The 26,519-nt window shown below is 45.2% G+C and overlaps 1 protein-coding gene across 1 annotated transcript in view; it reads left to right on the forward strand.

Annotated features, from left to right (window-relative positions):
- The window catches only part of DNAI1 (dynein axonemal intermediate chain 1), a 730,814-nt gene that overhangs the window by 218,153 nt on the left and 486,142 nt on the right, over positions 1–26,519 (forward strand). Inside the window, exons 6-7 of the mRNA XM_029581328.1 lie at positions 7,646–7,710; positions 14,146–14,271. Of these exons, the coding sequence (XP_029437188.1) occupies positions 7,646–7,710; positions 14,146–14,271 (191 nt within the window). The remainder of the gene's footprint in view (positions 1–7,645; positions 7,711–14,145; positions 14,272–26,519) is intronic.

The raw sequence follows: 26,519 nt of genomic DNA on the forward strand, positions 1-26,519 counted from the left end.
TGCATAGGTGACTTGTAAATAAACTGAGCACCCTTGGTATGGGCCCTAAAGTGATTGGCTGGGTTAGAAACTGCTTGAGTGGGAGGCAACAAAGGGACGTGGTAAATGGAGCTCACTCTGAAGAGAAAGGAATTACCAGTGGTGTGACACAGGGATCGGTCCTTGGACCGGTTCTTTTCAGCATTTTCATAAGTGATATTGTGGTAGACTACTGGGAAAGGCACGGCTTTTTGCATAAGATATCAAAATCTGCAACAAGGTGGATGCCCAGGAAGGCATGGAAAACATGAGGATGGATCCAATAAAGAGTGAGGAATGGTTTAGAGCATGGCAGCTAAGATTTCATGCTATAAAATGCAATCATGCTTTTAGGATGCAAAACTCCAAGGGAATAGTACAGTCTAGGGGGTGAAATTTTTCTATGTACAAAACAAGAGTGGGATCTGGGAGAAAACATATCTGATGATTTCAATGGTGACCAAACAAAGCAATGGCAAAAGTCAGAAAGATGCTTGAGTACATAGGGAAAGGAATGATCAACAGAAAGAAAGAGGAGATATCGCCCTGTGTAAGTCAATAGTGAGATCTCACGTGATAAACTTTGTACAATTCTGGAGTCCACACCTTCAAAAGGATATACACAGGATGGAGTTGATCTAGAGAGTGGCTATCATAATGGTCTGTGGTCTTCGTTGTAAAGCATATGGGGACAGAATTAAAGATCTAAATGTGTATAACCTAGAAGAAAGGTGAGATAAGGGAGCTGATAAAGATATTTAAATATTTTAGAGGTACAGTTAAGAACATAAGAACATGCCATGCTGGGTCAGACCAAGGGTCCATCAAGCCCAGCATCCTGTTTCCAACAGTGGCCAATCCAGGCCATAAGAACCTGGCAAGTACCCAAAAACTAAGTCTATTCCATGTTACTGTTGCTAGTAATAGCAGTGGCTATTTTCTAAGTCAACTTAATTAATAGCAGGTGATGGACTTCTCCAAGAATTTATCCAATCCTTTTTTAAACACAGCTATGCTAACTGCACTAACCACATCTTCTGGCAACAAATTCCAGAGTTTAATTGTTCGTTGAGTGAAAAAGAACTTTCTCTGATTAGTTTTAAATGTGCCACATGCTAAGTTCATGGAGTGCCCCCTAGCGGGGAGTAGCTTGCTTGTTACGGCAGTTACTACCCCAAACCAAATAAGCCTGATACTTCACTTTCAATGCATATCCAGCATAGGTCTCTGCTTCAACGGCAGGGGAGAAAGTCTGATACTTCACTTTCAATGCATATCCAGCATAACTCTCTGCTTCAACAGCAAGGGGAATGAAGAAAAGTGGATCTATATACAGACAACAACCAACAAGGACTGAATTATTTAGTCTGGGTAAACAAATAAGCACGGGTATAGCTTGCTTATTGTGGTGGTTACTACCCCTAACTAATTAAGCTAGATATTTCAGTTAGATGCAGTTCCAACACTGCTCTCTACATTAATGGTGGGGGTGGAAGGGAAATAGAACCAAAAGGTTACTAAGAGCCAAGAGTAACAGATAAGTATGAGAAAAAAAAAGTGTGAAACTTGCTGGGCAGACTGGATGGGCCGTTTGGTCTTCTTCTGCTGTCATTTCTATGTTTCTATGTTTGGCATATTGTAAACGGGTTGTTTTTCTGGCATTGGTACAGCAATCGCTTTTTTCTGGCAACTCTACCATGCAGCCCATTTTTGTTCAAGTATCTCCTTATTGTGCATGCTGAAACACCCACACCACTTTATTTCAGAGAAACCTGTCTTTCAGTAGAAGTTGCTTGTGGGTTTTTCTTTGCATCCCAACAAATTTTTCTGGCAGTTTTGTCTGAAATTTATCTTGGTCTACCTTGGTATTAACAGAACCCATAATTTTACACTTCTGGATCAGAGTTTGAACAGTACTGATTGGCATTTTCAAAACTTTGAATATGTTTTTATATGCTTTTCCTGACTTATAAAGTTGAACTACTTTTGGTCGCAGATCCTTTGATAGTTCTTTTGCTTTCCCCATGATTCAGTAACCATGAAAGTCAGTGCAGCCTTGAATGAAATGCAGAAGGGTTCCTCAAGAGTTAAGAAACTCGTTGACTATTTATACACAGACACTAATTACAATGAACCAAGGCACAGGTGTAGATACCTACCCTTCATTTCCATCTCAACCTGTGTGTGTCAATTTGAGTGTATATTATCAGCCCAAACATTCAAGGATATGCAGACTTTTGAACAGGACCATTTTATTACTTCTCTTATTGCTATGGTTTGTTTAATGATTGTTCTATTCTGTGATGCATAATAGTTTAATTTGAAACACATTGAAAATAACAGACGTGTTTTATCTGATCACTCGTGTTTTCTTAAAATGCTACACAACTTACAAACTCTGCCAGGGGTATGTAAACTTCTGAGCATAACTGTATCAATGCACAGGGGGCAGGTTTCTTTCATTTGAAAAGAGACTCTAGAATAAGGGGATCATGTGAAGTGGGTAGACTGAGGAGTAATGTAAGGAAATATTTATTTACTGAAAGGACAGTGGATACATGGAACAGCCTCCCAGTGGAAGTGCCGGAGACAAGGACTATATCTGAATTCAAAGAAGCAAGGGTCAAGCCCAGGGATCTCTGAGGATGAGACAGGCATTGTAGAGCTGAGCAGTTGTGTGGCTGTGCAGACTAGAGAGGCTATCTTTCAAGATATCCAATTAAATAGTGCTGTCACTGTCACCGAAAAAAAGAATCATGGGGCCCGCGGCCCGATTGTGACCCTTCCTTCCCCTTCTCCCCTGACCTCTTGTTGAGCGCAGCGCCCCTCAGCCCCAAGAAACGATCCCTCCCATCCCCCACCCACAACCTTTGCCCGATTTCATAAAAAAATATTGTAATGGGAACCCCCGGACTTCACAGCCCCCCCTCCCCCCCACCCCCGGCAAACACTAAACAGGCTCACCTGTCCCCCACGCCGGACTCCCCCATCCCCCCCTCAGCTGCCTAAATCAATCCCTGCCGGGAGCGAGGGTCTTATTCACCCGCTCCTGACGGTTGCACTGCTGCTTCTGATCAGCATCACTGGAAGTGTAAAGTGCGCTCAGTTAAAGGAAGTACCTGCTGCTCCGTGCCAGTTACCTCCCATGCATACTTTTCTCCATTCCAACCTTTAGCCTTAGGGATCTTGTGGCACTAGAGTGGTCACTGACTTGGACATAGCCAGAGGAATCACCCTCAGACTCTGCTGTAACTTCAGTGCATTTATTTACAGTGCCACACTCAACACAGTCGGGATTGGCAAACACAGGTGCAGACACAAAGATTTCTCTCTAGTCTCAGCTAACCACGCACTTCCCAGAAGTCTGCCCACCTTCTCAGATCCTTAGGCACTTCCCGGAAGTCTGCCTACCCTCTCCCAGTGAGAGTGGGAGCTTCAGACTTCTCTGACAGGACCTACAGCTCCTGATTCCAGATACACAGGGCCCACCCTCTCCCAGCTGGCTCAGCAACGTATCCTCCCCTATACTGGGCACAGCCTCCAAGCACCTCCTGCCCAGCAGTGTCCTGCCCGTAGACATTCTCCCTCTAGGGGATTTAAAGGGGATCAGGCTCCTTGCCTGGTCCTGCACATGCTCATAAGGGGTTACTCGGGGCGCTGCCTCACATACCCCCCCCCCCCCCCTCAGCTTAGGTCTGTCTTTACTCACCCTGGGATCCACCCAGGGTAATACTCCATACTGCCCAACCCCTTTAACCAGGCTCTCCCCCTCTAGGGTCAGATATGAAAATCTAATGTTCTGTGTATTCCCAGAAAGTACATCATCCACCACCCACTGTGCCTCCAGCCACAGTCCTTTTCCTGAGCTCTTATGGAGCTCCGAGTTCCAGATTTTCCTTGACAGGAGTTTTGTAGCCTCCTCTGGGGACTGTGGTTGCTGCTTACCCTTTCTCCCATCTGCAAGGAACTTCACTGTGCCTCTTTCTGAAGTCCTGAGAGCTGGGCCATCTTGGGTCTCAGTGGTAGCTTCATCTGGGCTGTTCTCCGCTCCCTCTGGAGTCTCATCTGCTCCATCGTCTGGGATCTCTGTGACTGCTCCCTCTGGGATCTCAGCGGTACCTTCTCCAGTGCCTCTCTCTTCAGGCAGCTGCCCCAGCTTGGTCAGTGATAATCCCTGCCAGTATCTCGTCTCTCTCCTGTAAGAGCTGTTGAGACTCCCTGTCCATCCACTTTAGCCATTCACGCTCAGATCTGGCCGACCTCTTCAGCTGCCTCACCTGCAACTCCAGCTCTTCCCTCTTGCTCGATTCCTGGGCATGAGGCACTCCGACTACGCAGAAGTACATTTTATCAGACTTCAGCCCTCTGGCTCCTCTTTCTTCTTTCTTTCCCCTTTTTTTTGCCCACGCTGCAGTAATCCCTACTGGTTCCCAACCAGACTTTACTGGGATATGCCTAGGCTTCCAGCGGCTGCTCCTTCTAGCAGCTTCTCTTCTGCTGGACCATGCCCTCCTCCAGCCCAGAGCACAGCAGTCTCCTCTCTCTCAAAAAACCTCCCAAATGAAATCCTGTTTGACCAGCTCTGGCTACACTGTGTTGCACCCCTACCTTGAGACAGGGTTAGTCCCTTTAGACTCAGTAAAAAAAACTCAAAAAACCCCCTGACTTGCTTCCCTAACAGGCCTCTTATGGCTGTCTCTGGGTTTAAAGCAGTTTTTCTTTTCTCTGTGCTCTGCAGACTAGCAGTGCAGTGGGAGCCCGCTGGTTTAGAAAACAGATGTCGAATTTATCGGCATCCGTTTTCCTAATCGGCGCACAGCCAGGGGTTGAGGAAAGGGACACTTGTTAACTGAGCGTCTGTTTCCTAATCCTGACTGCCGGCACTTTTCTTTAACTTTTTTTTTTTTTTTTTTAACTTTTTTAAAGATTTTGTTCCTCCTACTTAATATCGCAACGATATTTTGCAATGTGAGTGAATTGCTAATAGCCTCATCAACATGCATTTGCATGTGATGAGCGCTATTAGTTTCGCCGCGTGTTGAACATACATTGTGGAGGCGCTAATCCCCTTATTGCAAAAGGGGATTAGGTAGTGCCTACACAACCCGTGTCCAACTGCGAGTTAAACAGTGCGCTCAGCTGAGCGCACTGTATTGTATGGGCCCCCATATGTGGCACTCGAGCAGTCAAGGACTTGGACACAGCCAGAGGAATTACACTCAGACTCTGCTGTAACTTCAGTGCATTTATTTACAGTGCCACACTCAACACAGTCAGGATTGGCAAACACAGGTGCAGACACAAAGATTACTCTCTAGTCTCACCTAACCACGCACTTCCCAGAAGTCTGCCTGTTCTCCACTCTCAGTAAGTTACTCACTAGGCACTTCCCAGAAGTCTGCTCACTTCACAGTATCTCTTAGGCACTTCCCAGAGGTCTGCCTACCCTCTCCCAGAGAGAGATTTGGAGCTCCCACTCTCAGACAGGACCTGGAGCTCCTGATCCCAGATCTATGGGGCCCATCCTCTCCCTGCTGGCTTAGCAACTTATCCTTCTCTATTCTGGGCACGCCGTCCAAGCACCTCCTGCCTGGCAGAGTCCCACCCGTAGACATTCTCCCTGTAGGGGATTTAAAGGAGACCAGGCTCCTAGCCTGGTCCTGCACATGCTCACACAGGGACACTAGGGGCGCTGCCTCACAGATCTGCAGGTTTATTCCATGCCCTTTTGAATTCATTTGCTGATTTCATCCTCACTACCTCTTCTGGAAAGGCATTCCAAGCATCCAGCACCCTCTCCATAAAGAAATATTTACTGATGTTGGTTCTGAGTCGTCCTCCTGGAGTTTCATATCTTGACCTCTAGTTATACAGCAGCTTTTCAACGGAAAAGGTTCAAAGTTCATGCATCATTAAAATCTTTCAGGTTTCTGAAAGTCTGTATTCTTTAAGAGTGGTGAGAGAAACTCCCCCTCTCCCCCCCCCCCCCCAAGAATATAAAACAATATGAAGCAATAACCAAACTGATCATATTGTAGATTTGTTAGAAAAACGAGGAAAAGATAAAGAATATATTGAGCTATGGAATAAATTGGATAATGTCAAAATATAGCTGAGTTACATTTTATAACCTCAAAGATAATGTACTACTGTGATGAGTGGAAGGATGAATGAGGAATGAATGAGGTTGAATATGGAACAGAATGAGAAACTTGAATAATTACAAGTAAAAATAAAATCTGAGCCAGTAATTGTTGAAATTGCTGTGATTTAATAAGATCTGAAGGTTTGGGTATGAACATTTTGAGGTGAGAATAGTTCAGGTTTTGCTTGGATTAATAAAAATGTTATAAAAAAAAAAAAAAGATTGAGTGCTCCACTATCGTAAACAAATTATTGCAAGATGACATCAGGAACAAGCATTACAAGCCACAGACTGAAGACTTGTATTGATTTCAATAATTTAGTAACAGTCTATCAACATATCCATAGCGTATGGACACGCAATCATATATTTTAATGTTGCTTTGATAATGGGACTCATATCTGTGTTCTAGAATTGTGGGTTGCATGACTTGCTCTTTGCTTTTGTTGGGAATTTTAATAGTTTGTAAAATAGAACTTGAATATCTTCGTTGCCTGACATGCACAGTTTTCCCCAAAGCTTTAGTTCTTCAGAGCCAAGTATAGCATGTGAGGGAAAAGCACTGTGTATTGGCAATCAAACAGAAACTCTGAGCCTCCCATTTTCCTATAAATATAAGATGCCATTAGAACTAGTGGTATTTAAATGTGGGAGTTAAGTGAGTCAGAGGGCACTGTAACCTATTTCAGGAATATATGCTGAGATGACAACTGTTCTCCAGTCACTGATCTTTTCTAGCATTGATTACTGCAATTCACTCCTACTAGGCCTACCATCTTCCACACTCCGCCCACTTCAAGTATTGCAAAATGCAGTGGCTAGAGTCTTAACTGGAAGCAAAAAAAAGTGACCATATAACACCAACCTTGATAAACTTGCATTGGCTCCCCATAAAATTTCGAATTCAATTCAAAGTATTTTGCATTATACACAAACTAATCTATAGTGACCAAACAGATTGGTTAAATGCAGCAATCCGGTTGTATAAGCCACAAAGAAGTTTAAGATCAACAAACAAGAGATTGCTGGCCATTCCATCTGTAAATTCTGCCCATTTGAGCCAAGGGAAAGAACTATCTCCTTAGCTGGACCCAAGCTTACTATCAGACAGACATTAAAGCTTTTAAAAAGGATCTAAAGACTTGGCTATTCGGTATCACCTACAAGGATAATGAATGAGAGCAACTCAAACAGACAGTTTTATTAAGCACTACACTTTTTTATATTTAATTCACTTTGTTTATTTTATATTAATTTTTAGAGTGATTAATATTGTTTTTGTATTTTAGATTGATATTTTAGTAGTATGCATAACACTTGTAATTTTAGATTTAATATGCCTTTTATATTTTAAATATTATAAGATCTTAATGTTACCATTTTATATGAAGTTTGTAAACTGTTATAGGCTCGTCTAAATGACTGGATTCCTGCACTGGCTGATAGAGTTTCCTAACTTTTGCATCCTTCTTGTGTTATCAGACACAATCCCTACTGATTCGAGTATAGTGGAATTGGATGAACTGGAAGACACAGCTGAAGATCTGGTAATGTATATTTGTGATCTTTTTAGACCAATCTCTGATTTTTTTAGAATAACATTTAAGAGCAAAAAGGAAATGAGGTTAAAATGAAAGTGTTTAGGATAGGAACTTTTATTGCAACACTTTTGTCAACATGGAAACGTTTGTACACAGATATTAACTTAAAAGCCAAATAAGGGAGGAAAAGATGTGCCACATGAGAAGGAGGGGATGTGCACAGATTGGCGGGCTTATCAAAGACCATGGCAGAGGAGCTTTTAGCAGCCCCGCAGAGTCCATACTGAGGCTGCAGTAGATAGGAGGAGACGAGACCCCATCAACCTGATGAGAGAGAACACAAAAAGTATCAAAAGGGTGAGGCTTGAGAAGACTTGGGTGGACTAAATTATCCTTCTCTGCCAACATTACTTTGTTGCTGTACAAAGCAGTGGTTTGGAAAGGGAGAGAACAGTGAAGGTGCAAAGGCAGATGAAGGAAAGCGAGAAAGGGGATATTACTGGGTTAAAGGGGAATGAGGATCTGGGTCCTCCGAGGAAGACTGCTGTTGAGGATAGAGCAACGAGAGGTGGGATTTGGGAGAAAAGGGCAGAAGATGGGAAAAGAGGGATTGCGTGAGGTGCAGAGAAGACGGGAAGAGGAAAGAGATCTTTACTTATCCCTGCCCTTGCTCAATCACTCTGCTTGCTAACTAGGCTGCTACTGCTCACCCCAACAGTCTTCAGCCAACTGGGGGCTCAGTCCTGCTTTCTGTGCCTATGTTAGGCTTCAGTTCATTGACTTATAGGAAGCCTAGTTGAGTGAGCATCCAGAGTTGCCAGAGAAAAGAATCCTTTCATATTCAACATTAATTCAGTTAGTTCTGATGTATTGGCAACCACTGTGGAAATTAAGTTCTCTTCCTCCATCATCTATTGGTTGTAGAGACGATGGGCATGCTAACCTAAAGGCACAGCCTAGACTTGGTTTAATATGGCGGCGGTTTAGCTTTGATAAATTCAGATCTGTCTCCTCTGAATTCACAAAGTCCGCTTCACTGAAATTCACAAAATCTTCATCAGTTAAATCTCCAATGGAAGCCATAGATAGGACCTCGTTCCTCATTTATTTATTTATTTAATTAAGGATTTTTATATACCGCGGCTCGTTAGCAAACATCACCTCGGTTTACAATGAACATTAAATTAGCAACAAGCTTTACAATCCAACAGATATAAGTAATGATATATAGCTGATAACATAGAACTTACAATAATTGAAATAAATCAAACTAGAAATTAGCTCATGTTGGAATGGTCCAAATCTTCTTGCTCATAATTAGAGATAAGCAGTGGCTTTCCCAGGTCTTCATGGCTGACAATGGTTTATGGACTTTTCCTCCAGGAACTTGTCTAAACCCTTTCTGAACCTTAGCTATGTCAAATGCTTTCACCATATCCTCTGACAACAAATTCCACAGTTTAATGGCATGCTGTGTGAAAAACTACTCTCTCTGGAAGGTCTTCATCGAATGACTTATGAGGAGAGATTGAATAATCTAAATATGTACACCCTGGAGGAAAGGAGGAGCAGAGGTGATATGATACAGACTTTCAGATACTTGAAAGGTTTTAATGATCCAAAGACAACGACAAACCTTTTCCGTCGGAAAAAAATCAGCAGAACCAGGGGTCACAATTTGAAGCTCCAGGGAGGAAGACTCAGAACCAATGTCAGGAAGTATTTTTTCACGGAGAGGGTGGTGGATGCCTGGAATGCCCTTCCGGAGGAAGTGGTGAAGACCAGAAGTGTGAAAGACTTCAAAGGGGCGTGGGATAAACACTGTGGATCCATAAAGTCTACAGGACGTAAATGAATGTGGGGAAAAAAAAAGATTTGCATTCACAAAAAAGCAGGGAGTAGCTTGCTTTTTATGGCAGTTACTACCCCAAACCAAAAAAGCCTGATACTTCACTTTCAATGCATATCCAGCATAGCTCTCTGCTTCAATGGCAGAGGAGATAGTCTGATACTTCAAGCATATCCAGCATAGCTCTCTGCTTCAGCGGCAGGGGAGAAAGTCTGACACTTCAAGCATACCCAGCATAGCTCTCTGCTTCAATGGCAGGGGAGAAAGTCTGACACTTCAAGCATACCCAGCATAGCTCTCTGCTTCAATGGCAGGGGAGATAGTCTGACACTTCAACCATATCCAGCATAGCTCTCTGCTTCAACGGCAGGGGAGAAAGTCTGACACTTCAACCATATCCAGCATAGCGCTCTGCTTCAATGCAGGGGAGAAAGTCTGACACTTCAACCATATCCAGCATAGCTCTCTGCTTCAACGGCAGGGGAGAAAGTCTGACACTTCAAGCATATCCAGCATAGCTCTCTGCTTCAACGGCAGGGGAGAAAGTCTGACACTTCAACCATATCCAGCATAGCGCTCTGCTTCAATGGCAGGGGAGAAAGTCTGACACTTCAACCATATCCAGCATAGCTCTCTGCTTCAACGGCAGGGGAGAATGTCTGACACTTCACGCATATCCAGCATAGCTCTCTGCTTCAACGGCAGGGGAAAAAGACTGATACTTCACTTTCAATGCATATCCAGCATAACTCTCTGCTTCAACGGCAGGGGTAATGAAGAAAAGTGGATCTATATACAGACAACCAACAAGGATTGAATTACATAGTCTGGGTAAATAAATAAGCATGGGTGTAGCTTGCTTATTGCGGCGGTTACTACCCTTAACTAATTAAGCTAGATATTTCACTTAGATGCAGCTCCAACACTGTTCTCTACATTAATGGTGGGGGTGGAAGGGAAATAGAACCAAAAGGTTACTAAGAGCCAAGAGAAACAGATAAGCATGAAAAAAAAAAAAAGTGCGAAACTTGCTGGGCAGACTGGATGGGCCGTTTGGTCTTCTTCTGCTGTCATTTCTATGTTTCTATGTTTCTAATGTTGAACCGGGATGGGTTTCACTATTCCTCTAACCCTCGCCCTGACCGAGACCAGTATGCTTCCCATACTTCTCAATCTATCACACCAGTAACCAATCTACCTTCTCACCAGTCAGTCCCAAATCGTAGACTAACTGATGTTCTCAGGTTTCTGGTAGCGTCACAAAACCTTCCACACATAAATCCTACCATTCAAAATGGCAAGATTTACCACATGACGCATACAAAAGGGTATTACCCTTTTTTTCTTTTTCCACACCACTCTTTCTCTTGCTCCCTCGGATTCTGCTCCCCAGACATCCTCCACATACGTACACCTCTGTTCCAATTGGTGTATCGTTTGGGAGTGGGGATACCCGATTTACGGTACATCCCTTCTGAGTCAGCTTACCATGGATTATCCACTGATCAAGCCGCCTCTGTTTTCACTAGTCACGGAATGGAACCTATAGCTTATCCTTATAAGTCTCATACGTTCTCCGTTCGAGCCTTTCCATTCCTCTCATTTCACAGTTTGGCATGGGACATTCTTCCCTCATAAATGTCATTTCTGCCAGCAGTGTCAATGAGTTATACACTTCTAGTTACATACTCATCTGATCCCGCGTTCCTCCATCACTGAGTGGTTTTCATGTGTTCAACTTTCTATCTTTCTTAAGGTAGATGTTGCATCTCACCTTACTCAGGATATACTCTGCCCATTTTTTCCAACACCTTTCTCTCACCAGAGCGAGAGGATTCTTTCCATTTCTTGGACAGAAAGGCTACGCTTGCATTCTACCTAGCTTGCCTACATGCCATAGGAATTCCACCTAACTCTTTCCTTCTGTGGCAAGAGCCAAGCTGCGAGTTCCAGTTGGCAAACAGATCTATTCCTCCTAATAAACAGTCTGTGTCTCTTTTCCTTCCAACAAGCAGGCTTTTCACTACAACACTGTATGTAACCACACTCTGTTGCATCCACTTCAGCCTTAATAGCTTCCCTTTGGCCGCTGCTGCTTGTACACATATTATCAGGCTGCAACCTGGAGTTCTCTCCATACCTTCGCAGCCCATTATTGCTTACATACGACTAGCCAGCATGCTCCATGTTTGGCCAGTCCGTCTACTCTTATTCCTTTCAGGTTAACTACCCAACATCCTTCCACCAACCCTTTAAGGATTTCAGGATGCCCTCCGTTCCAAACTCTACCCACATCATCGCGCCCTTCGTGCGTCTTGGGTGCATTTGGTACACTCTCGGGCATCCTCGGCTCGGTACTCACCCATTTGTGAGGACTACCATCCTGCTTGTCCTGTGAGAAAGCAAGTGTTGCTTACCTGTAACAGGTGTTCTCACAGGACAGCAGGATGTCAGTCCTCACGAAACCCACCTGCCACCCCGCGGAGTTGGGTCTCTATACGTTTTCACGTTTATTTTAGTTTTGCTTGTGCTTTTAGCTATAAGGCGAGACTGAGGGAGACACCTGTGGCTCACAGGGATAATTGCAGGCTGAGCATGCTCAGTGCACTCAGTGTGCCAGTGCCAGTCAAAGCTTTGTAGAAACTTTGACAGAAAAGTTTTCCATACAGGGCTCCATCCTGTGATGTCACCCATTTGTGAGGACTAGCATCCTGCTGTCCTGTGAGAACACCTGTTACAGGTAAGCAACATTTGCTATTTCACCCTTTCCCCATTCACCACTCCTGACTTTCTTTCACACATGTCCTCCCTCCTGGCTTTCTCACAATCCTCTATTGCCTTTCCCTGATCTTTGGAACCTCTTTTACTCCCATCCCTGGATCTCTCATGCCCCCTCCTCATGGAGGGTGTTGTATGAGAGCCCCGCATGGCTCTCATACAACACCCTATCCTGGCCTTCTTCCCTCCCTCCCTCTATTTCCCACACCTGGTCCCCTCCCACCTGTTGTAAAACAGGTGGCAGTGTGAACCTTGGGGAGGAATAAGGTGCCAGACAATCCAATTTGCATTGCTGTCTTCAGGGAAATGGGGAGGGAAACAATATGTACCCCTGTCTTCCCTCACAACATGAGCTTCTCCTTGTGTTGTTCCCCACCCCAACCTTTGCAGCACATCACTGCCCTAAGAAACATTCACCTCCACTTGCACCACTTCTCCTTCAAGCATTCACACTCGTCACCTGCCTCAATATTCAGTTCATGTACTGTGCTTCCAAGCATTCGCCCCTTCTCCCCTCACCCCTTTACCTTAACACAAATTATTCTGCCCTGACTGGAGCCCTGAATACACCCTTCTCTCCTCTACTGCCAGTTGAATCCCAAGTCTTGGGAGCACAGTGAGCTGCTGGGCCTAACTTTGTGTGCACTCCAGCCAGGGCCGGCAGATCCACTGGGCGAACTGGGCCTGGGCCCAGGGTGCTGACCGTTAGGGGGCGCCAGCCATGTGGGGCCACAAGCCGTGGCGCCAAAGAGGAGTGGAAATTTGACAAGCTCAACTCCTCTCTGCCGTCGCAGGACTGCTACTCACGGCCCTACTTGGCTCGCGCCCCCTAATGGGGGCGGCGCAACCAGGGGGTGCCATTCCTCTTTGCCACTGTGGCGCCGCCGCTTGCAACCCCCACATGGTTTGCGCCCCCCCTAATGGGGGTGGTGGCGCGATGAGGGAGGGGCGGGCGCAAGGCAGAAGGTGCCTGGGGCACCTAATCCCTTTGCACTGGCCCTTACTCCAGTCAACTGCTTCCAGACGATAGACCAGAAAAGAACCCTGTACTCCAGGCAGCAGGTGGGATGAGAGGTTAGACAGGATGGTGAGAGATTGACCGGGATGCTGACCGGCTTTTCTTGGCTGTCCTGTCAACTACAGCCTCCAGCTCCTGTCCCCTCCCCTCCCCTCCTGCTCTCTACCGCTGCTGATTGCAGATGGGGGTTGTGGAAAGGAGAAGAGCATAGAAAATCCTCTGATCCCTGCTCCAGCCCACCCCTTCTATCTCTGCAGCAACCAGCAGCATGGTGAGATCAGTAGGGGGAGGGGTGCTGGAACAGAATGGCTCTTCTCTGCTCTATTTTATTGTGTGTGCTCCTGCTCCAGCCCATCCCCTCCTGTCCTCTGCCGTGCTGCTCAGTTGCCATGTAGCCAGGAGGCAGGAACAACATTTGGCACATGAAAGAGCCTAAAGATGGCCACCTTTACACATGTGTGGCCAGTAGGTGTAGATCTATGAGTGAGACTCCTTTCCCATTTTTCAGGGCTTGTGGATGCTACTTCCACAGCATCTCCTACCCTGGTTTCTGTATGGGAAACAGACATCAGGTTCAAGAAATGAACCAGCATCTTCATTTTGGCCCCTTGAAGCACTTCCTTTGAGTCATCGGGTGGCCACGGCAACAATTTTTATTCAATCAGGCTTATTGAGTCCTGTGTTCGACTGGATTTCCATTGTTTTATGTTTATTTATTTAGTCTAATTAGATTTTCTATCTTGTCATTGAATAGTTCGGTCTCATTGTAATGAACTGCTCTTTCCTTTGTTTCCAGGATATTATCATTGCAGAACCATTGGAACTGGTAGACCTAGGTCCTAAGTTGAAGAAAGAACAGAAGCTCACCAACCAATTCAACTTCAGTGAAAGAGCTACACAGACCTATAACAACCCTCTACGGGTAGGGATTCATCTCTCTCTCTCTCTCTTGTCTGTCATGCTATTAAATATAAGGTTTTGCTTTTGAGAATACAATAGACTTAGCTGATAGTAAACCTCTCACCAATAACCATCTTTAATACAAAGAGAGCATTCTTTGACCTACCTGAATGCATCTGTTCTCTCAAAGTAAGCTTCTGAAGAACAGGTAAAGAGGACTGCAGGGCCCAGAGCCTAGATTTCACGTTTTAGTCTGGGATGGCGTGCTTTTACAGTTCAGCAGCTTCCAAACGACAGGAGCAGCTGTGATGCATGGGGCAAATGACATAGCAGTGTGATGGATGGTTTTCCTTATAGGCCTGCTCCCCAGAATATCTCAACAGAAGATTGTTTCATACGTCAGAATGCTTTCTCCGGTTTGTCATTAAACTGCTGATAGGAGCAGAAAGCCACCCTGGACTTAAAACCCCAAAAGAAAAGCTTTAAAAGCTGAAAAGAATCCTACCTTTTTTTCTCCATGTTCCATCTTTCTTCTTTTGAAAGGTGAAGAGGGGAAATTCAGGGGAAGTTCTTTAGAGCAATTTACAGAGATTAGCTAGGTCTGAGAGTCTAATACTTATGAGGGGCAAAAAAAAAAAAAAAATGAAGGAAAGCCTAGGGAGAGAAGTGGAGTGCTCAGCGCCTAAGTGAGGTGGTTATACATAGGAGTGTGGGAAACAGCCCGGAACCTGTGGGGGAGCTGCAGATTTCAGAGCTCTTGGCTCACACTGCTGGGCTGTGATGGCGGCCTGGTTTGCATCATTTTTCTAATAGCATGGTTTTCTCTTTCATACTTGTACAGCTACTGCGCTGCTGACGGAATCATGACGTTTCCTTTTTTTTCTAATAGTCTTGGGTTTTTTTGTTTCAGCTTCCTTTAACAGAGTAAAGGAGTAAAGGCCTAAAACTAATAGAGGATACATTTCTTTAGCTTTGTTTTTGTTTTTTTTTTTTCTTCAAAATATCTACGCTTGGCAGATAGAGGTCAGATGCAGGTTACATCTGTTCCTTGTACTGTATCATCACTTTAAAGGTTTGTAGTACTCTTCTGTTTGTTTTCAGTTTATATTTAATGCTTTTGTTTAAAGACAAGTGGAATCACCAGTCACCCGAATAGGTGAGGTCATGCTGCATGGCACCCACTGGACATTTTCCACAGCTTTTTTTTTTTCTGAGCATATGCACCAACTCCTGTACTGCCGTGGCCCTGCTGCACGCCTCAGCTCATTTTTCCTGCTGGCGAGAGCAGAACCTTCTAAAGAGCAGAGGTGTCCTGCTGATCTTTAGAGCATTTTATGACAGATATCTTTATCTTCTTTTGGCAACAGTATGCCACAAAATCTTCTTAATTCTCTTAGGGGTCGATGCAATAAAAAGCGTGGAAAGCGGGCGCTGACAAGTCAGCACCCGCTTTCTTAATGCGCGCACGCCACCCGCAAGGGGGGGCGCCATGCTACACGCAAATTAGAGGGTCGCACTAGCAAGGAGGCGCTAGGGTCGCTTGTGTGACCCTAGCGCCTCCTTGCTAACGCGACCCCCGCTGCGGCTGCCGGTTATGAAAACCGACGCTGAGTTTACCGGCGTCGGTATTGATAACTCGGCGGTCTGCCGAGGTTTTTTAAGTAAGAAAAAAACCAAGAAGTACAGAAAAGCAGTTTTATCTGCTTTTCTGTGCTTCTTTTACATGTGCTCAGCTATTAACGACTGCTCCAGGTAGGTGGTTAATATCTGAGAGCTAAATGTGCGTCTGAGACACACACTTTTTTTTTTGGAATGAGAAGTGAAAGAGTAATAGCCTCATTCACATGCATTTGCATGCGATGAGCGCTATTGCATTCACTCCGTATCGGACGCGCGTTAAATAGGCGCTAATCCCCCTATTGCATTAGGGGGTGGATTAGCGCCTATTTAACCTGCGTCTGAGTGCGGGTTATACAGTGCGCTCATCGGCCCCTTAGTTTCCCTAGTCAGGTTGGCAGCAATTTTAAAGTTTTCTCACAGGACAAGCAGGATGGTAGTCCTCACAAATGGGTGACATCGAGGATGGAGCCCTGTACGGAAAACTTTTCTGTCAAAGTTTCAACAAGCTTTGACTGACACTGGCACACTGGGTGCACTGAGCATGCCCAGCCTGCAATTATCCCTGTGAGCCACAGGTGTCTCCCTCAGTCTTCTTTTTTCCGCTCTGCAGTCAGCATAGCGGTTGGAGCTCTGTGAGGATTTTTTAACTAATTACCTCATGGAAACACTTAACTTTTCACTTCAAAAAACACTTTTCCCTGCACAGGTCTCCCTCCGCGTACGTTTTTACGACGCTCGGTGAGTACTAATTCTTATTTTTCGGTCGGTTTCTGTCACTATCTTAAGGCTGTTAACTGACTGAAGCCTTCCCTTCCCCCATTTTTTCAGTTAGCTTTAAACAGCTTGCGAGTATCTCTGTGACACTCTGCTTGCTTATGCTAGTGGGGTAGGGATTTTTTCCTTAACTTTAGGACCTCTGTAGCTTCAAGTCCTTCGTTCCCTGGTACCCTCACGCAGTCGATACCCTATCGCTACACCGGGACCCTCCTAAACCGCCCTGGGCTTTTATATGTCATCAGCGCCCCTCCCCCCACGGTGCCCTGATGCCTTTATCCATGTTTTTTGCTTTTCAGTGCTACCAGGCTTTTTCCTCCTACGCACTGTTTTTTTCCTTGGGCTTCCTCGGTGCCGTCCCTACCCGGATGCATGCCATTGACGCACACGCTGTTAGTCACTGCCATGCATACTCGGGTCGCCGCCACCGCTGCCCGAGACACTTTTTAACGATCCCAGGGTCACTTCATCGATGCCACCCCCCCTTTTGGGGATGCCATCGATGCCCCATCCTCCCCACCGATGTCCAGCCCTTTTCCATCGGTGGGCATCGGTGCCACATCGATTCGTCGGTGGGCATCGATGCCGGATGGTCCCCATCGGTGGACATCGGTGCCGGATGGTCCCCATCGATGGACATCGGTGCCGGATGGCTTGTCCGTCGATGGCATTGGTGCCGGATGGCTGTCCGTCGATGGCATCGGTGCCGGGTCCTTTTGCATCGATGGACACCGATGCCCAGGTGTTTCATCCATGGGCATCTATGTTAGAATGCATCCATCGAGGGCAGTCGATGCCAGGCTGCTCCCATCGGTGAAATTCGATGCCCAGGTGGGTCCCATCGGTGGGTATCCATGCCGGCTCGATTCCGTGGATGGGCGTTGATGCCAATGCCAGCCTTATGGCTGGCATCGATGCCCATGCCGATTCCAGGACTGGCGTTGATGCCGGGATGGAATTCATCGACTGGGAGATCCATGCCATCGATTCCATACGTGTCCATATCGATGCCACCGACACACGTGTCTGGGGCACCGATGCATTGTACACTTGGAAATCTGAGTCTGTCCAAATCGATACCGTCAACGTCTGTGGCCCTATAGTTGATGCCCGTGGCCATGCCACAAACGGCATAAATGCCCGCCTCCATGCATCGATGCCCTCGACACCTCCGTTTTCCTTCGGTGTCCTTGACGCCCTATTGATTCGACTTCGACTCAGTCGATGCCGGTATCTTTTTCAATAACGGCAATGTTTTTCGATTATTCGATTCCACATCGTTTCAAAGATACCTATGCCACTGCTGTCAGTGCCCGTCACTGTCATCATTCTCCTGGCCAGTCATCGACGATTTTTCATACCCATTTTGATGATATCCTCGAAGCCCCTTAGGTTGCCTTCAATATCGTCAATACCGACATAGCACCGCCACATAATACCCTCGCCTCCTCACATTGCTCCACGCTTTGGGTTCTTTTTTAAGCCCCGTATTAGCTTAAGACACTCCATTGTGTCAGGAGCAGAGCAGGCGTGCTGACAGTTCGTCATCGATCGCCTTCCAGGACGACGAGGGCTTCCATCTCGGCGCTGGGGAAAGACCGGGCCGAGCACCGTGGCACCCATCATCGCCGACATCATGATCGTCCGCTGCTGACGCCATCCAGCACATCGGTGCCATCCTTCTCCAGGCTGGACAACGCTCGGGCAGAGCGACATCACCACTGCCATCAGCACTGTTCCTACAGTTTTGGCAGTCCTTGGTGATCCAGAACTTCCGGATCCAGGTCCGACAGCTTCTGCATTGGCGTCACGACACATCGAGCCGCTGTGACGAGGGAAGGGAACATGAGTTCCGTTAGGGCTCCTCTGTTCCTGGCGTGCCCCACCGTCAAGTGGTGTGGGACTATGGCCATCTGTTACACTTAGCAGTCTAAACGCCACTCACGCCTGGCCTGTCTCCTCTGTACCTGTGCCACCATACCGGGTTTCAGAGCGAGATGGACGTTTACGTCCCCGGCCTTACCCTCGAGGACTCCGGAGACCGTCGGGGTCAACAATCTTCACCGGCTCGTCTTGCGGCGATCCACGTCGGATGGTAAGTACCCGCTTCGGCGGCATTCCCATAGAGTTGTGTTCTCCCATTCGGACCGTGGTTCGAAAAGTTCTGGGTCATGTGCCTTTTAGAACTGTATTAGTGTCACATATCACTATGTTAGCTATGTTAGCCACAATATCAGGAGAACCCCTCTATCTTCTTGGGATTGCAGCAGGGCTTCTTCTCTTGTCAGTAACAAGTCCCTGTGCCGACCAATGCTCTGACTCTTGGTTCCCTCCCAACCAAGGTCCAGCTGCATTGGCTGATCTGCTAAACATGAGATTCAGCAACCATTGCCCCATGTACAAGTCCACCTTGAGGCCTGGCCACAGGTCTCAGTGTCTCCTTGTACAGCATACAGAAATGCGGGTACCACTTACCGCTCACACACCTGCAGGAGCCTACATGATATCCTCCATTGGGACACCTCCTGGTCTCCCATCTGGTCAGATATCAGAGCGGCCACCCCACCTTGTACCAAAGTCCCGGTACACTCCCCCAGGCGCTACGAAGTGCAGAGGGGAGAAGGGAGGGGGGTTGGGGAGTTTTAATTGCACTATTCTTTCTTTTAACAGAAAATAGTTACTCTCCGCACATCCTGGACCTAAGAAAATCCAACTTTCTTTAGACGTCACAGGTACAATGGTATCTTTGGTTACCATCACTCCATACTGCAGTAAGTACATTATTTTAATGTTTCTATGTGCTTTATGGTGAGTCAACATTACAACCCCAAGCTCTGCCGTCGGCACCAGCTTCGGTAAGTGAACTGTCTCTTGCATCACTGTTGGTGAATGCTGTTTTCTCTGCGGAGTGTAACATCATTCACTTTCCTTGCATAGACTACTGCTAACCACTTTCAGTACATGCAAGGAGCTCTCACTTTTTTCAGGACTCACTATACATTTACTAACTGGGATTACTGTCACTGCCATAAATCCCTTCTGTAACACTTCTGGACACCACAGTCTTAAGACCCTCTTGTCCAGCATGCGCACAGACATTCTGATACATTGTTATATGTCCCTGCGCATATTTTCCATAACCTCAGCCTTTCAACTTTTCATGGTTGGGCTATGGGGTTTCTTCCCACTATGCATTTTTCTCATAATTCAAAACTGCTATGGGTTATATTCAGTGACATTCTATACTCAATGGACCTAAGTGGTTTCATTGCTTTCGTCCCTGATTCTTATCCCAGTTCGAACTAGGACCTAGTCTCCTTCGACTCATGCTCGCAATTCCTTAGGGTTATAAAGTTTCTCCTGAAAGCTGTCAACCCATTATGCATCTATTGCACTCCAGCATAGTTTCTCATAAACGTCCTGGACGTTGCACCCATGAGTTATGCCCTTATGCCTTCCAATACTGCTTTTGCAACAATTCTTTGTGCATACAGACAGACAGCATAGGGACAATGTGCTTTCCAACTCATAAGCACGCACAACCTCTTAGCTGCTCTGCTAGACAGCTGCGCAGCTCTACCCTTGGCCCTTGTTCACTTCATGCGTCCTTGGGCCACATATCTAAGAGATTTAATGAACGCTCTATCTGACCTTCTCCACGTAGGTTCTATCCTCTCGAATGGTCTCAATTACATGTGTACAGGGCAAATCTTTTAACGCTGAGTTTAACTAAACTTTCCTCTGCGTCTGCATCATTCCATACGATGCACAGGTTCTGCTCCCTACACATGTTTCCTATGCGTTCCCTTAGATGCCTTTTCTTCCATCAAAGGCCTCTTCAATATATCTCTTCTGCTGCCTCTCGTAGCCAGCATTCTTCTAATGTTGAACTGGGATGGGGGTTCAGTATTCTTTTCCCCACTCCCTGACTGAGATCAGTATGCTTCCCATACTTCTCAATCCATCATATCAGTAACCTTTTATTCCCTCACCAGTCAGTCCCAAATCATAGACTTACTGATGTTCTTAGGTTCTGGTAGCGTCACAAAACCTTCTAAACATAAATCTTGCCGTTTAATATGGCAGGCTTTACCTCCTGACGCTAAAAAAAAAAAAAAAAAAGAGGTATTACCCCTTTTACTTTTCCACCATTTTTTCTTACTCCCTCGGATTCTGTTCTCCAGACATCCTCCACATAGATACACCTTTCTCTTAGGAGGTGTATCGTTTTGGGAGTTGGGTTCCCGTTTTCGGTAATCCTCTCTGAGTCGGCTTACCATGGATTATCCACTGATCAAGCCGCCTCTATTTCTCTAATCACGGAATGAACATATATATTCTCCTTATAAGTCTCATACATTCTACGTTTGAGCCTTTCCATTCCTCTCTTCCACAGTTTGGCAAGGGAACTTCTTTCCCTCTTAATGTCATTCCTGCCAGCAGGGTCCGTGAGTTATGCACTCTTTCCATACTCACCTGACTCCGTTCCTCTGCCACTGAGTAGTTCTACGCATTCAACTTTCTATCCTTTTCAGGTAGATGTTGTATCTCCTTTCCTCAGGAAATACTCTATTAATTTTTCCTAACCTCTCTCTCTCGCTTACATTCTATCTACATTGCACTGCATTCCATGTGAATTCCACTTGACTCTTTCCTTCATGCAAGGGTCAAGCTGCTACTTCCAGTGGCCACACAGACCTAATCCTTCTGATTAAGTGGTCTATATTTCCTTTCCTACCAACAAGCAGACATTTCACTACAACACTGTGGGTATCCACATACTGTTGTGTCCGTCTTAGCCTTAACAGCTTCCCTTTGGTTACTGCTGCTTGTACTTTTTTATCAGGTTGCAGCCTGGAGTCCTCTCCATACCTTCGCAGCCTATTATTGCTTACATTTGACTAGCCGGCATGCTCCATGTTTGGCCAGTCCGCCTACTCTTACTTTTTTCAATTCACTACCCAACATCCTTCCACGAACCCATTATGGTGTTGCGGATGCCCTCCGTTCCCATTTCCACCTCAGTCGTTACGCCTTTGCGCATCTGCGGTGTATCTGGTGCATTCCCGGGCATCCTCAGCTCGGTACTCACCCATTTGTGAGGACTACCATCCTGCTTGTCCTGTGAGAAAGCAAATGTTGCTTACCTGATGTAACAGGTGTTCTCACAGGACAGCAGGATGTTAGTCCTCACGAAACCCGCCCGCCACCCCGCGGAGTTGGGTCTGTATACTTTTATTTTAGTTTCGCTTGCGCTTTTTAGCTATAAGACGAGACTGAGGGAGACACCTGTGGCTCACAGGGATAATTGCAGGCTGGGCATGCTCAGTGCACCCAGTGTGCCAGTGTCAGTCAAAGCTTGTTGAAACTTTGACAGAAAAGTTTTCCGTACAGGGCTCCATCCTCGATGTCACCCATTTGTGAGGACTAACATCCTGCTGTCCTGTGAGAACACCTGTTACATCAGGTAAGCAACATTTGCTTTCTTATTTTTCGTTAGTCCTGACAGCAAGCCCACCACTTCTAAGACACATTTTTTTTTGTAACAAAGAATATAATAACATATGAGATGATTATCTGACCCATTTAACTCGTGTATTAGACTGGATCTGGGAAGGCGGCCTGACCATTAAGCCCAGCAAATATCAGATGGGAATGGCAGAAGTTCAGTACTTCAGACACAGAGTGGGAGGTGGACAGTTAAAACCTGAACCAGCTAAAGTAGAACAATCCAAAACTGGCCCATTCCCCAAACTAGAAAGCGAGTACTGGCCAGCAGGGTATTACAGAAGGTTTGTGTCCCAGTATAGCACAATAGCCAAACCCCTGGCTGACCTGACTAAAAAGAGACGACCACAAACCATTTCCTGGTCACCAGAATGTGAAGCAGCCTTCCAATGTCCCTGAATGCTTTTCCAGGAAGCATTCAGGGACATTTAGCCAGAGTAAGTAAGGTTAGGTAAGTTTTAAACTCAATTTTTAAACTCAATTTTTACCAGGGATCAGTTGATTTTCAAAATACTTATTGGTTTTTGTCTGTTTTATTTTCTGACCTTTTAAGTTTTTAAATGTAATTGCCAACTCTTATCTTTATGTCACTTTAATTTTTATTGATCATGCAAAATATTGTATTTTTATTCATACTTTATTTTAATTTCTGTTTTATCATTTATTTAAATTATTTAAACTCAACTTTAACTTGGTTTTGTTTATGATTTAATTTTTATCATTGTAAACCGCTTTGGTCAGTGTTTATACTGGTAAAACGGTATATAAATATGCTAAATAAATAAAAAATAAGCATTAAAGTTACTGCTCCAGTACTGGCTGCACCGGATTGTAATAAAAAATCTGTAGTTACAGACTGACGCCTCAGCTTATGGCATTGGAGCTGTTCTCAGTCAAGTGGACGATAAAAGGGAGGAACAGCCCATTGTGTATCTGAGCCGCAAGCTCCTGGACAGAGAGGTGGCGTATGCCACTATTGAGAAAGAATGCCTGGCCTTAGTGTGGGCCCTTAAAAAGATGCAACCATATCTGTATGGACGGGACTTCTCTGTCATCACCAACCTCAACCCGTTGTTCTGGCTTAAAAGAGTCTCAGGAGAGAATGGAAAGCTACTTCACTGGAGTTTGTCCCAACAGATGTACAACTTAACCATACAGCACCGGACGGGCAGTGAACAATGCGATGCAGATACATTCTCCAGGAAGGATGAGCTAGCACTGCCCTGACACTGGACTGCTGAGATCTGACCAGTGGTCCGAATAAGGTCGCAGTGCGGGGTCTTTCTTAAAGAGGGGAGGTGTGATGAAACAGGGTTTGCATGCATTGTAGTTTATTGTTCTGCCCTGTGACATTTTTCACCAGCGAGCTCATTTCCTGTGTGCTGGTCTGCAGGTGGTATTTGACTTCTGCACTGTAATTCAAGCAGAGGCATTGGATACTGCCTGGACTGAAGGTGGTTTGATCAGCATACACATCCCAGCAGCCCTGGAATGCCTTTCCAGAGGAGGTGGTGAAGACAAAAACAGTCAAAGAATCCAAAAGAGCATGGGATAAACACTGTGGATCTCTAAAGGCTAGAGGATGATAATGAAGAAGTGAATGCAGGGAGGTAACTTGCTGGTGTGGCAGTTACTACCCTTAGCAGAAGGCATGGAAATTACTACCCTTAACCAATGTCTTGATGCTGTTAATGCAACTGCAACATTGCTCCCCATTTCAAAGGCAGGTGAAAAAAGGGAATATGATTCAAAAAACAGCCGAGGGCCCTGACTTCTGCGGTCTGAGGTATTGATACTCAGGCATAAGGAAAAAGCACAGGACTGCTTCTATGGCAAAGTCCATAAGCAACGCACGTCAAGCAGCATTGTCTGAATTTTCAAGCAAGCTCATCACCCAGTAAATATGTTGCTAGTTGCAATTTTTATGGGTTAACATAAAGCTTGGGATAACTTAACGGAGCATTAGTTACTACCCTTAAGAGAAACATGGGCGTAGCCTGCACGGAGTGGCAGTTGCTACCTAGGGAAGCTATACTATAACATAACATAGTAATGACGGCAGAAAAAGACCAAATGGTCCATCCAGTCTGCCCAGTAAGCTTCTTATTTAATTTATTTATTTTAAAACATTTGTTACCCACCCTTCCAACATTCAGGGCGGGGTACATCAGAACATATATAATATATAAAAACAAAATAACATAATACCCTGAAAAATAACAGTGCATAGTAAAACATGGTCAGCATGAATGACTCGCAATTGAAACACCAGTATGAATGACTCGCAATTGAAACACCAGGTTTATATTGTGTTATTAATTATATTCTGAAAAAGCTATCTGAAAAAGATGTAGATTCTTATGGTAATATCTACCGCGCTGTGTAGGTCACTCCCAGGTTTCTCTTAAAGGTAGTCTGCGCAGTTACCCCCAATCCTTATGATAAGGGTAGTAATATTTACAATCAAAAACCAAGCAACTGTCAAACCCATAAAAAATTACTGCTAGCAACATTTTCACTGGGTGAGGAACCTTCCTGAAAATTCTGGCAATGCTGATTTGGCTATATGTAGAGGTTAGCCCTGCCTCTCATTTAATATATTTGCTACAATGGTCTGCAGAGGTTCAGGTTCAGTCCTTCGGATCCCTCAAAAACCTGTGGTAAAGTTAATCCACAGAATTTGTAGTTCAGCACATAAAAAATGGCAGATCAGCATGCATTGATCAGCCCCATGCCACTTCTAGTGTTAAATGTCCTATGTATGGCTCCCTACTCTTTGATACTGAGTTTTTAGCACCAACTTTGGGCTTTCAATGTAGTCTGGTTCAGAGCTTAGTTGATACTGAACAGGCTCAGAGAAGGAATCTTCTTCAGCTCCTTGGTGCCAACAGGCCTCAGAGTTAACTTTTGGTATTGAAAGGCAGTTGATTCAATGGTCATCACCCACCCATTCTTCAGATCCACTCTCACAGAAGACTGAAAATGAAGAGTGATAGGGTTCCCTATATAGATCAGAGGAATCTGGTTCTCAAGAAAAATGCTCACCCAACCTCCCCTTGAAACCCTTACCTCCAAAGGACATTTCCTTCTCACGTTTTGTATAGGCAATAGCTAAGGCTATTCCCATTGATTTAAAGGTTGAAGGAGAAACCCAGGCACCACTTTTGGTCTCTTCAAGTATCTGGATGTTCCTAAGGAGTTGATGGCAGTGCTCTTCAAACTTCTTTACTAGGATGTCCTTAGAAAGATGTGGGGAAATCAATATACTGTATTCCCCATTAGAAAATACAGAGACAAAGGAGATTGGATTTGTTCTCTGAAATCCAGGAGCTCTTTCCATTGAGCGCACACCTATACAACCTCTCACCAATTGGTAGATACTTATATATGTGGTGCTCTATGCAAAAGACTAGAAGGCTCCCATCTCATTGCTGAACTACTATCTAATTCGTAATATTATTGAGTTTTTAGTTAATTAAGGTTGCTAAGGGAGTAGGGATGTTTAAACTAAAGTCCTTTAAGTTTATTCAGTTTATTTTATGTTAATTTGGGAATGATCTGTAAGAGCTGAGTCAATCCCTTGTTTATGACAAACCTTTTCCATTGGGAAAAAAGTCAGCAGAACCAGGGGTCATGATTTAAAACTCCAGGGAGGAAGACTCAGAACCAATGTCAGGAAGTATTTCTTCACGGAGAGAGTGGTGGATGCCTGGAATGCCCTTCTGGAGGAAGTGGTGAAGACCAAAACTGTGAAGGATTTCAAAGGGGCATGGGATAAACACTGGATCCATAAAGCCTGGAGGATAGGAATGAAGAGAAAAGGTATGGGGGTGGCTTGCGGGAATGACGGCTACTACCTGGTGATTAATACCCTTATTCAATAAACGTTCACACGGTTAATGCGATTCCAACATTGCTCTATGCTTCAACGGCAAGAGGAAATGTGGAAAAGAGGATTTGCATTCAGGCAACAACCAACAAGGTAGCACAGTCTGGGTAAACAAATAAGTGTGGGAGTAGCTTGCTTGTTGCGGCGGTTACTACCCCAAACCAATTAAGACTGATACTTCACTTTGAATGCATTTCCAGTGTAGATCTCTGCTTCAATGGGGGGGGGGATGAAGATAAGAGGATATACATTCAGACAACAAAAAACAAGGTCTGAATTTCACAGACTGGGTAAACAAATAAGCGTGGGAGTAGCTTGCTTGTTGCGGCGGTTACTACCCCAAACCAATTAAGCCTGATACTTCACTTTGAATGCATTTCCAGTGTAGATCTCTGCTTCAATGGCGGGGGAGAATGAAGATAAGAGGATATACATTCAGACAACAAAAAACAAGGTCTGAATTTCACAGACTGGGTAAA

The sequence above is a fragment of the Rhinatrema bivittatum genome, chromosome 1 (genome assembly GCF_901001135.1).
Source record: "Rhinatrema bivittatum chromosome 1, aRhiBiv1.1, whole genome shotgun sequence".
In the NCBI taxonomy this organism is placed as follows: domain Eukaryota; kingdom Metazoa; phylum Chordata; class Amphibia; order Gymnophiona; family Rhinatrematidae; genus Rhinatrema; species Rhinatrema bivittatum.